Raw genomic sequence first — 11399 nt, 5'->3', positions numbered from 1 at the left:
CAAAGTTGTGGGACCTGAGTCCACAGTTGTGCGGTGTTCATCCGTGAAATGTAATAACAAATCTCTCCGTTTCCAAAGAGACAGCCTGCCGTGTGCTTTTCAAGATTACGATAGTTGGGCTTTGCTTTGCGTTGCAAAAGGCGTCTCTTAAAGCTTTTTTTCCTGGCACATTGTGGAGACTGGATGCGCTGGAGGACGGTTCTCACTTAACAGTTACTAGTTAGCTTTAGTTAGTTAAGAAGAGTGCCTCGTACCGCTTAGAAAATGCCTTAAACTAATTGGATTAATGCACTTTTTAAACTTTTCAACTTTTCAATACGCCTTACTTTATTTGTGTGTCTATACTCCTCACGTTTTGGACTTGTTTTGAGGGACCACGTCTCCTGACTCCTTGGTGACAGCAGAGGTGAGTGTGTGACATGGGCTCTTGAAATGTTTCGGACCTGTAATGTTGACCGTCATTGTATCATCACTACACAACACAGCATAGCATTTAGTTTACGTTATTGTGAAGTTAGAAGTCGTACTTTAGGTGTAGCCATCAAAAAGTAGCCGTTAAAACGTTGAAATTAGCTCCCAAACAATCAGTGTTGACCCGAGGTCTCGCGCGTAGCCGTTAATGTAGCTACACTGCAACCAGATTTCTAATTGCTTGGTGAAAAGTTTGCAAGATATAAATACTACAGCCACACCCACGAGATGAAACATTAACTACAAAAAAGCCATCATGTATTCACAGTTTAAAAGTCCCTTTATGTGTCATGTAGTAGTATATATTATGTTTTTTGTCAGGAAGGTGGTAATCTCATCAGATTAACACAGCATAGGAGTGCTTTAAATGTACTGGGTTGAAGGCATTTACACCCAGCTCTTGTTTAAATCAACCGAGCTATAAATTACATTACTATACTACACTGCTTGTTGAAATGTACAGCTTCAAAGGGTTCCGATTAAACTGGCTAATTGAATCCCTTCAGTTGTTTTGCCTCGGTTGTCAAAACCAGTCTTCTCACATTGAGAGGAACTGAAATTGAAAAGACACCAGTAAGACATATGAGGCTGCCTTTTCCTTGAGTTTATCGTTGTTATTTTTGGGTCTTGCATCATCCCTCAAGAAGTGTAACTCACCAAGCAAGCACCGCCTGATAAAACTGCACATCAACTCCTTTCATGGTAAAACAAATAAGCTATTTGGGGACTGAATATGGATGTTTTTTCAAGTAGACCACAAGCATTACACTAAAGCTGCAACAATGTGTAACTCATTTGTCTGAAAAATAACCTGTGATGGATTATCATGTCACTGCAGCAGCAGCTAACACATTCACTAGGTCAAATTGAACATTTGGAGATTATCCTAGTGCATGTTGCCTTTTAGGTTCTGACTGGAGGCAGAGCGCACAGCAGAGTGTCCTGTGTGAAACTGAGAACCACAACAATGACATTTACCACTGTTATCACATGACAACAGATTAAAAATGCAAAGTAATTCCTCATTATTCCCCCAAAGGAACCTCTCATCAGAGTCTAGGGTTTGCTGCTGCTTAGAGTTTGTTTTTGATAACATTTGAACTGCATCACTTGGTTGCATGATGATAAATCTTACCCACTGATATCTGAAATCACTGTCAGAGTTCAACATGAGCTTGTTTGCCAGGAGCAAAATGTTCTTGTCAACGTACATGTGATTAAAATAAGCTATGTTGCTGACTCATAAGTTTATAATGGAGTGCATTGAAAGTAACAGAATTCAACATTAGAAAAGAGCATTACATTTGACCAAGACTTTGGGTGTCTATGATGACGGTGGAGACCAACCCAAAGCAAAACAGACACACACAAACAAATGTCTATGGTTGGCAAAAGACCAGTTTCACCTCTGCTTGACACTCTGTGGGTGTTTCAACCTCAAACTGACTTAACTGGCTGGCTTGTTGCTGAGGCGTCACAAAAGTCTTAACTATGATTGTCAGCTATTATAGCATCAATTACTCTTACAGGAGTGGTTTTACACATAAATCAATGCCCAGAGTGTCAGCCTAAGGCCACTGTGTGAGACTGGTTTGTTTCCTTACCAGAGATGATGAGTGGACATAGAAGTGTCTTAAAACAGCTGTTAGTCTTAGTGACCTGTGTGGTTCCTTATGTGGTGCCAGATCTTCTTGCAGGCTTAACCATTATGTGACCATGTTGTTTTTTGTGTTTAACACCTCCTCACCCACATTCTTTTGAGATTAAGTCACATTAGAGCAGAAAGAGCTAAGGGAAGGCATACATATTGCAAAGTTGAGCGACTGCAGAATTGATTGAATGCAAGTTTTAAGTTTGATTCTCGCTTACAGGTGCAGAAAGAGGGCTGTTGCACTGTGTGTCAAGAGGCCTGGCACTATATCACACCATTTCAACTAATAAAGCATTGGATTAATTTGCTGCCATGGCGTCACACGGTGACGTCGCAGAGGGAGGAGCCAATGATGAGTTCAACGACATCATCAAGTGGAGATCTGGTATGTTTTTGATAGTTTTGGCCATTGTTTAGATTGTTGTTTTGAGCCTTATTGCTTAATGCATTTAATAGCCACACAGCATGCAGAGTATGTAAGCATATGTGTCTTTGATATGGTAGCATATCACATAACGGCATAGAATGAACATTTTGCTGTACATGCATAAAAGCAGTGACTGAAAGGAAACACTGACAGAGCCAGAAATCCTGTTGTGCATGGTTAACCTCAGTTCCCATGGAGGCAAAGCAAGCACCACAGGCATAAAGAGAAACAGAGATGGTTGATAGTAACGCGTTTGCAAGGAGAAACAGAAAGTAACAGAAAAAGTGACCAATGGCTGCAGAGAAAGGGGAGAAACATGAATGCAGGGATGGGTCTAGAGAGCCGCACCCTGTGATCCCTTTTTCAGTGGATCATTTCATTCCTTAGGTTAATCTTTTGTAGACACCAGCCTCAGAGAGAGACAGATAAACAAACAAGTTGTTTTTCTAGAAAGAGTACTTAATACTTTGTGTGTTCGTGTCTGCTAAAAGATGGAACTCATTGATACCTTTTGAATAGGATTTCACATTGAATTAAGATGTGTTGATGTAACAATCAATAGTGGGATAAGACATAAGATGGAAGGTAAACCATTTTAAGGCAAGTACCCACCAAAAAAAAGATTGTGTTGGTATGTTTACAAGCACCCATCTTCTTAACTTGCTGCAGTCTGCTCATAAACAAAGGCTTACTTATTACTATGTATGAACCAAATGATTATAGAGCTGCAATGCTGAGTCAGTTAATCGATTTGTTGTTTGTCAGAAAATTAATCGGCAACTATTTTGATAATTTTTGAGACTTGCTGATTTCAGTCTCAAATGTGAGGATTTAATGCTTTTCTTCATCATACATGGTAGTAAACAGAGTATAGTTGCTTTTGGACTGTTGGTCGGAGAAAATAAGAAATCTGAAGATGTCACGTTTGACTGTTTGATGTTTGAAGTGAGTTTGGTGTCTGTCTCATGCCAAACATTCGGCCCATCATAACAAGACATCACTATTTTACAAAACAAGCATCCTCCATGCATCATGATAATGATAAATATGATGATTTAGTTCATAATGAATGAATAAATGAATGAATGAATGAATGAATACATGTATCCAAGTGTCATTGATCAAAGAGCCCACATGGGCTCACAAGACACTTCTTACATTACATGCAGAGACAAGAGAAAACAAAAAGAAAAGAGTCAAACATATGGCACTTTATTATTATCCATACAGGTCAAACGTAGTTCTGTACATATATCAGATATAAACTTAATAAATTAAACATGCAACACTTTCATGCATTGATGGTTTAATCTGAGCTAACCTGCTAAACTAAACACCATGTATGTAAAGGTTTACTGAAGTCATAGTCACCATAAGGTGGAAAATCATTGCTTTCAATGGATTATTTGTGCTTCTTTCCACTCTTGCACTCTTTGAACCCCTAACTTCATTTGACTGACATTTCTTGGATAGTGTGACCTGTAATGTAGTGCATTATGGCATGAAGGCGTCTGTACCCAGATTCAAAATGTAGTGGCTTGTGATTTTGTGATGTCAGGAGTTTGAAACATATCTGACAGCTATTATGCATTCCTCCTGCACACAGCTCATCTATGCTCTCTCTCGCTCTCTCTCTCTCTATTGTTAATCTTTAAACAGAGCAGAAAATAGTCTGAAGAAAAGTGTTTAGGTTTATCCGTCCTAACCAGTCCATGTGCCAGCTTTCCCCGGGCCGCCCAGCCTCAGAAAGCTGGCAGAGTCCGTGCCAGGAATTCCACCGTGCCGACGGAGTAATTTACAACGCTTGTCTTCAGACCACAATGCTTTTCCTACAAAGATTCAGGTTTCCTAGCAACCCCAAAAGTAATGTTTTCTTTTATGGCAAAGAGGGGAAAATTTAGCACGTAGCTTAGCCACTCACTAAATCAACCCTCAAAATACCAGAGAGCACATTTGTATCAATATAACCTGCAGGCCATGGCTCAACTGTTTCTTATCTTCACTCGGAAGATGTGTTTTTTGGTGGTTTGTGTGTAGTTGGTGGTATTACAGAAGTATGGCTGAAATTAGGTGTTCTATTTCATAATTCAGAGAGGATGTGAAGTGTGTCAACCTTAGCGAAACTTCTGAAAAACCTCTTTTTCACCAGGACACATTGAGTATACATTCCCCCCTCCCCTCTAAATAAAACACCTGCTCTTCTTTGCATCATCACACAATTTATGGCTTTACAAATCAAAATGCTCCCAGGTGCTGAGGCTTTTAAAACTATAGAAACAAACCCGTGTGGTGTCTGTGTCAGAAATTGAGACAAGAAGATGGATAGTGAGAAAGAGAGAGATTTGTAACCTATAAGTGCTTTGAGAGGTGATTGACGAGCAGGTGTGTGTGTGTGTGTGTGTGTGTGTGTGTGTGTGTGTGTGTGTGGGGTGGGCAGGTGGAAGGATGTTTTTACAGCTGAGATGAGCCTTGCGAGAAAAGCATTAGCGCACTTGTTCATGTGATTTCCATGCTGGACACTATGTGGGCGTGTTTGAATGGTTGACGTATTTATTCACAACAGCGGAGTGTCTACTCACAGCACGCGCACACACACACCTTAGACCTGTCTGTTTTTGTCATCACTACTGATTGGCAGAAAGTTATCACTGGTCATGTGGAGCAAGTGAGCACATTCTGTTGTTTTAAAGCCTCTGTTTAGTTATTTCAGCCAGTGTGTGCTCCATTTGTAAACTAGTACTAAAGTGAGATCATTGTTGGTGTGTGTTGTTGCTCTGCCTTCCATGATGGAGGTCAGTTAGTTAGACAGTCTGTCACCCTTTCACGGACATATATGCACACTCATGCCTCTTAAGGGGCATGAGGAGGTGGTGGCTCATGTTTTCCAGCATGTCAAGTTGTTATGTAAGCCCACAATGGATCAGGGATAGAGAGAAAAACGTTAGGTAAGGAACAGAGGAAGGAGGGTGCAGGTCTTGTGAAGCTGGAGAAACCAGTACATCTGGGAGAAATGACTCTGTTATCAACTACATAACGACCATTTTCTTGCTTTTGTCAACTAAGCAAAGGTGACAGGTTAAAACATGAACACATGACCAACATCTACCTGTTGTATGTGGCCAACACTTTGCTTTTGATCAATTAATTGCTAAGTCCTTGATCAAGAAAAACAGTAAAAGATAGCTGGTTCCAGCTTCTCAAATGTGAGCATTTTTGTTTCATGTTATTGTAAATTAAATATCTTTTTTTTTTTCTATTTTGTCACATTTCACAGAAAGAAATCATCAACACATTAATGAAACAAACTGTTAGTTGCAGTCCTGAAATCGACCTTAAAGGCTGAACTCTGTTGATGTATGTGGTTTGTCACATGGCGCTGCAGCTCTAAAGAGGCTGAAACAGATGTTTAAGGAGTGCTTGCAAACACTATTTGACAAAGTTCTGGTTGGGTTAGCCTATAACCCCCCACAACCCCCCTGCCCCAACACTATCTACCTATCCTGGCTCCACTTACCCTCCCCCTGCCCATTCCAGAGTGCAGACAAATGTGAAAGGTCAAATATCATCCACAGGGTTATGGGCTGTTGTTTAACAGCCATTACACAATAATGGACACTCACCTGAGGTTTTTTTTCTCCTGGTTTATTTGTCACCTGAGAGCTCTAGCGGGGAAGAGCCCTCTCAGAAATTCACTTTCAGAGCTTTGGTTATCTGACCCGCTCTTTTTCCTAATCTTTCTCCATTGTTTCTGCCTTGTTTCTGCACATTAGCATCTCTCTCTCTCTCTCTCTCTCTCTCTCACGCTCCTATTATTTAGTGTGTAATGGAGCATTTGTAAATGTAACAATAACAGTGTCACTCCCAAGCAACATAAAATAGATTGCATCATCATCATCAGCTTTACCTGCTGAGCTACACACAGGGCCATCTGCTTGCACATTGTCTTTGGGTGTGATGCAGAACATAATGGAGAATATATTGTTGTATCTAACAAGAGAACAGGAATGTGATTGTCACCAAATGGAGGGTGTGGAGGGTGCGGTAAGAAGATTTTTTTGAAGATTTGTCACCAGACTAGCTCAGCTACATGTCATGCTTAATTCTAGCCTTGGCCTCATGTAGCAGGGTGGACCATGTAAATGGAAATATTTCAGCTGGTGTGTGTGTGTGTGTGTGCATCTGTGGAAAGAGACTGGATTACTAGTTCAGAAATAATTGGATGAGGCTATCTGGAGGCATGTTTGCCACTTATCTACAACAGTAAACACTTTTCAAACTATCAGTGATTGCAGTGCTATGCAGTGTTATGCAAATGCCTAATGATGGGTGTGCATCTGCATGTGTGGGTAGCATGGAACCAAAATCATAACAAAGAAGCTTTCACTACGGCCGCCCCTTCATTCTTAGATGTCATGACCTTCGTTTGTTTATTTCTTTGTTTCTGGTGTTAGAGCATCAGTCATCTATGGGTCTATGGTCAGTGAGAGTTCTCATGAGAGTATTTTGACTTTGAGACAGGGGGAGTGTCCATAGGGAATGCAGCTGGATACATCCTCACAGCAATATATATAGTACAAGTGTCTCTGCTGGATATGGTTGCCTGGGAAGTGGAAGGAAACAAGCTCTGCAAAATCCTGGCTAGAAATTTGGGAATGGAAGCACTGGCCGGAACATCTCCCCTGGGTGCGGTTGTCTGTGGGACTCTGCCTCTTTAGTCGATGTTCGTGTGTGTATGTGTGCATCCAGCAGCATACAGACACTCCACCCAGCCTAGATCACATTTAAACTCTCTAGAGTAGGCTGGAAAAGGCAGAAAATGATCTGTCTTTAGGGCTCCTGTGGTTGTTCAACACACACAAACCAGTCTCCTCTATCTGTGAATCTCCTCTTTCCCCAAAGCAAACCCTCCTGCTTTAAATCCCCTTCTCTGCCCCCTTTTCCGAGCTCATTAGGCCTACAAAGCCATGTTGCCCAATCTACCTTCTGACCCTTCGCATGACAGGATTTACTAAAACAAAAAAACAGGCTGAGGCCTGGAAAGAGTTCAGATTAACCCTTTAAAGCTACAGTGATATTTCACTACTGAGTAAAAAACTTAAAGGAATTGAAATGTCCACCTTCTCATAGCCTTGAAGTTTTTTGTCTTTTGGTCATTGTTACAAGTTTGTTGCAAGTATATTTCTTACAGAATTCAAAGTATGAAACATTTTTGACACTGTTAACAGAGGTGATACCAAAAACTGTACAGTTAGGTTTTCCAGTAGTTCAGACTATTACAGATCCATCACAACTTGGAGGGAATATTACTCCAGTGCTGCACAGAGTGGTTGGAGATAGGTAGATATTGTGGATTTAGAAATGGGAAACTACTACTTTCCATGGGTGGAGTCCTGTGGCATTGTGGGAAGTGCATTTTCCATCTCTTTCTCTTGGATGTAGGCTAGACCCCTGACTCATCCGCTCCGTGTGTGTGTGTGTGAGAAAGAGAGAGAGAGAAGCACAGCCATCATAGCCACTGCCACTTTTTAAATTTTTTTTTTTTCTTAATGATTTTTTTTTTTGTGTGTGGCTTTTTAACTTTTTTTTTATTAGACAGATTAAAGTTGAGGTGGAGACAGGAAACATGGGGGGATAGAAAGGGTAACAAAGGTCCCTAGCCAGAATCTAACCATCACTCATTAAATACATTTAAAAGCAGCAATTTTCTACTGTGGCCCTGAAAGCTCAACACACTGCAAAAAGACAAAGCACAAGCAAATTAATAAAACAAGTATTTGGTTGTGCTTCTGTATTTGATTGTGTCTTCTCACAATGCGGCATTTTCAAAATGCTGTGCATGTGTTGTCAAATTGATGATGTTTTTTTTTTTTTTTCATTTGCTTGTGTTTTGTGTTTTTGCGTGTGTTCTCTTAAGTGATAGTATATCTTGCATTTCTTGGTCCTGATCCTGTTTAGATAATGATCATAACAACAAAAGTTATTAAAGGAATAGAAAGGAAATCCCTTGTAAAAGGTGCAAATACCAAATTCTGCTTCAATAGTGTGTCCACTTAAGGCCTTAATGCATTGTTGCAAGTTTGATAAAAGTATGTGCCTCTTGCTTTTTCATGACTCTGTGGTGGAGGAATCACTTACTGAAATCAAAGCTGATAATCAGCAGGGCGGCTGAGGGAAACAGGGCACAACAAAAAAGTTAATTACAGAATTTTATCACAACCTCCTGCAACACACTGAACATCAAAGAGTGACGATCCGATGTAGATTTTATTTAGGAAAACAGATTTTTTTGTCAGTGGAGACTGAGCGTTGAATAGTGATGCCTGTTAGTACAAGAAAAACGCACGGGCATCTGTCTGACCTGGATTGTAAATGATTTAGCCGTCATGTAGACCAGATCATGTGTGGTCTCTTTGGCTTGTGGGAGAGGAAGCTTCGGTGGTCAGGTCAGTTCAGGATCTTTCCATTCCAGACTCAGGACCCCTCTGGCTACGGTTCATTTTATGTTTATAATGCATTATGGCATAAAAGGACTAGTATCAAAATATAATTTGTTGCTTGCAGTCTCTACATTTCATGTGAACTCAGGTTTGTGGTAAGACATGAATTAAAAGGTTTCATTCATGTCTTCCTAATGCATGTGTGTGTGTGAATGTGTGTGTGTGTGTGAGAGAGAGGGACAGACAGATGTTCATGACGGTGTACACACACTCGCGCTGCTTCACTCCAGCAGCTCGACGATGGATGCTCTCGGGTTGGTGTGCGAATATGGAATGACAGAGGGGGGGACGCCTATCTGTGGGTTCATGACTGATGCAGCCCAGTGGAAAGTCCCCTTTTGGTCTCTGATTCCTTCAGTCGCTGCCAAGACTAGCCTCACCCATTCATTCCTCTGAGTTGTGACCAGACCAGCTGCCTGCGACTCTCTACGGAAGGAAGTAGATTTTAATTCAATCAGACTCTGGAAGTTGGTCACGGGTGGACCGGGCCGGTATTCCTCCTCTACTTCCTCTTTGTTAAGGAAAGGAAGAGAGAAAACAAAACACAGGAAAAAGAACTTTCTCTCTCTGCCTCCCCACCCCTAACCCCCCCCCCCCCCGCCTCATCTCTCTCTATCTCACCCTCTCTGTGTGGGAATAGAGTTGTTTATTCAGTTGCCCCCTCATTGACTAAATATGTCAATGAGCAAATGGACTCGAGCCTTTGCCCTGCTCTCTGTTCCACTGCGCTGGCTCACAGACCTGCGTTAAATGTCAGGAGCTGTGTCACTTTTTGTGACTGTGTGTCCTGCAACACTTATTCTGTGAGTCATTATGTTAAATTGTCTCTTTCATGTAAACATTCACAAAGGAAATGTCTATCGTGGCCCGGAGTGTCAGCAGCGTGTTTTCAGGGTTAAGGTCACTGCGGGTCATGTTTATCTCCTGTCACTTCCTGTGACGTGAGAGAATGAGAGCTGTCGTGTTTTCAGGGGAGAATCAGCTGTCAGTTGCAGCGCTGCATATGGCATGCGCACACACACACACACACACACACACACACACACACACACACACACACACACACACACACACACACACACACACACACTCAATCAAATCTGTGTCACCTGTCACTTACCTTTTAATTGAGAAGCTGAAACAGCCCCTGCTCTTGTCACTCACCCTCTTGTCGTGTGTGCGTGTGTGTGTGTGTGTGTGCGCGTGTGTGTGATGTCACTACAAGCCAGCCCAGCGCCCCAAATACACACACACCCATAGTACTCGATAAATGCTCTTAACACCTCTACTTCCTCCTTCTCTTTCCTGTCGCATCTGTCACTCTCCCACCACCACCGCCACCACCACCTTGTCTTCCTCTTCCGGATTTGTTTGTTTCGTTATGTTTTTTTCAAAAAAGACTTGCTTTCCATCATGAGTTTGAGCAAGTGGATGTCGTGGAGAAAGCGTAGCTTTTTCAGGAGGAAAGGGAAGCGTGAGAGCAGTCTGTGTGATCTAGGTAAGTGTAAGAGCACATCTGTAGTACATCTGTGGAGGAGTTAGACATCCAATTTAAAGGAAGCGTTGCTGAGAACTAAGCTGTTTATGCACGTCGTTTACCAGTTGACTTGCCACTTCATCTGTTTTACTAGTTGAAAGGGCTTTAAAAACCAAACCGAATCTCCAAAACTTAAAAAAAATCCATCTCTCATGCAAGTGAATATTTCCGTTTTATGTCTTAACGATGAAACGCACAGCTTTCATCAAACAGAAAGAGCGTGACCTTCAGAAACGTAAATAGAAACTGCTCTTCAGTAGCAAAAAAAGATGTGTGAATGTGAAATAAAGGTGAATGATTCAGTCATGTGGTACTATTTCACAATGTTTCACACTTTTCCACTTTTTTGCATGTGAAGAGCTTTCTGTTATTTTATTTTTTTTTCTATTGAAGTGCAGGCCTTATATTTTGATTAAACTGTTCACCTTGGCTACACACACCTGACAGCACATCTTGTTAAATCTGGAGTCAAGAGTGCAAATGTTTCCACACTGTTGAATTCGTCTCTCTCGCTTTGACAGACTTTACTGTAGTTATTTAACGACCCAGTATTTTCCACCTTCTCTCTGTGTGTTGCTTGTGACAGCTGCATAATTGTGTATGAGGTTAATAGTCTCTGTGTAAGGATAAGTTTAATATACTATATGTGGGGTCGACGTGTTCCAAATTCCGAGTTTGTAGATTTCCATCGAATGTAGATTAGAAAGTTAATGCCTTCTCTTAATCACATCGCCTCCACTGCTGCCCCATGTTTTGTCTTTGTTTGTGTGTTGATCTCTGGCTGATATACCCTTCTTTGTCTCTTTTCTCCATCTT

At 41.3% G+C, this 11399-nt stretch overlaps 1 protein-coding gene across 3 annotated transcripts in view; it reads left to right on the top strand.

Moving 5' to 3' along the window:
- The window catches only part of utrn (utrophin), a 182938-nt gene continuing 171539 nt past the window's right edge, over positions 1–11399 (top strand). For 2 of the 3 annotated variants that reach the window (XM_042391220.1, XM_042391218.1), the window contains exon 1: positions 10430–10544. In XM_042391220.1, coding sequence (XP_042247154.1) covers positions 10460–10544 — 85 coding nt within the window. In that variant the 5' untranslated portion in view covers positions 10430–10459. Of the gene's footprint in view, positions 407–2342; positions 2508–10429; positions 10545–11399 lie in introns of those variants that run through there. The other variant, XM_042391219.1, reaches the window with a different exon arrangement.

The sequence above is a fragment of the Thunnus maccoyii genome, chromosome 17 (assembly GCF_910596095.1).
Source record: "Thunnus maccoyii chromosome 17, fThuMac1.1, whole genome shotgun sequence".
NCBI classification, from domain to species: Eukaryota; Metazoa; Chordata; class Actinopteri; order Scombriformes; family Scombridae; genus Thunnus; species Thunnus maccoyii.
Note: the sequence above shows the minus strand (reverse complement) of the source record. Positions and strands in the feature narration are given on the sequence as shown.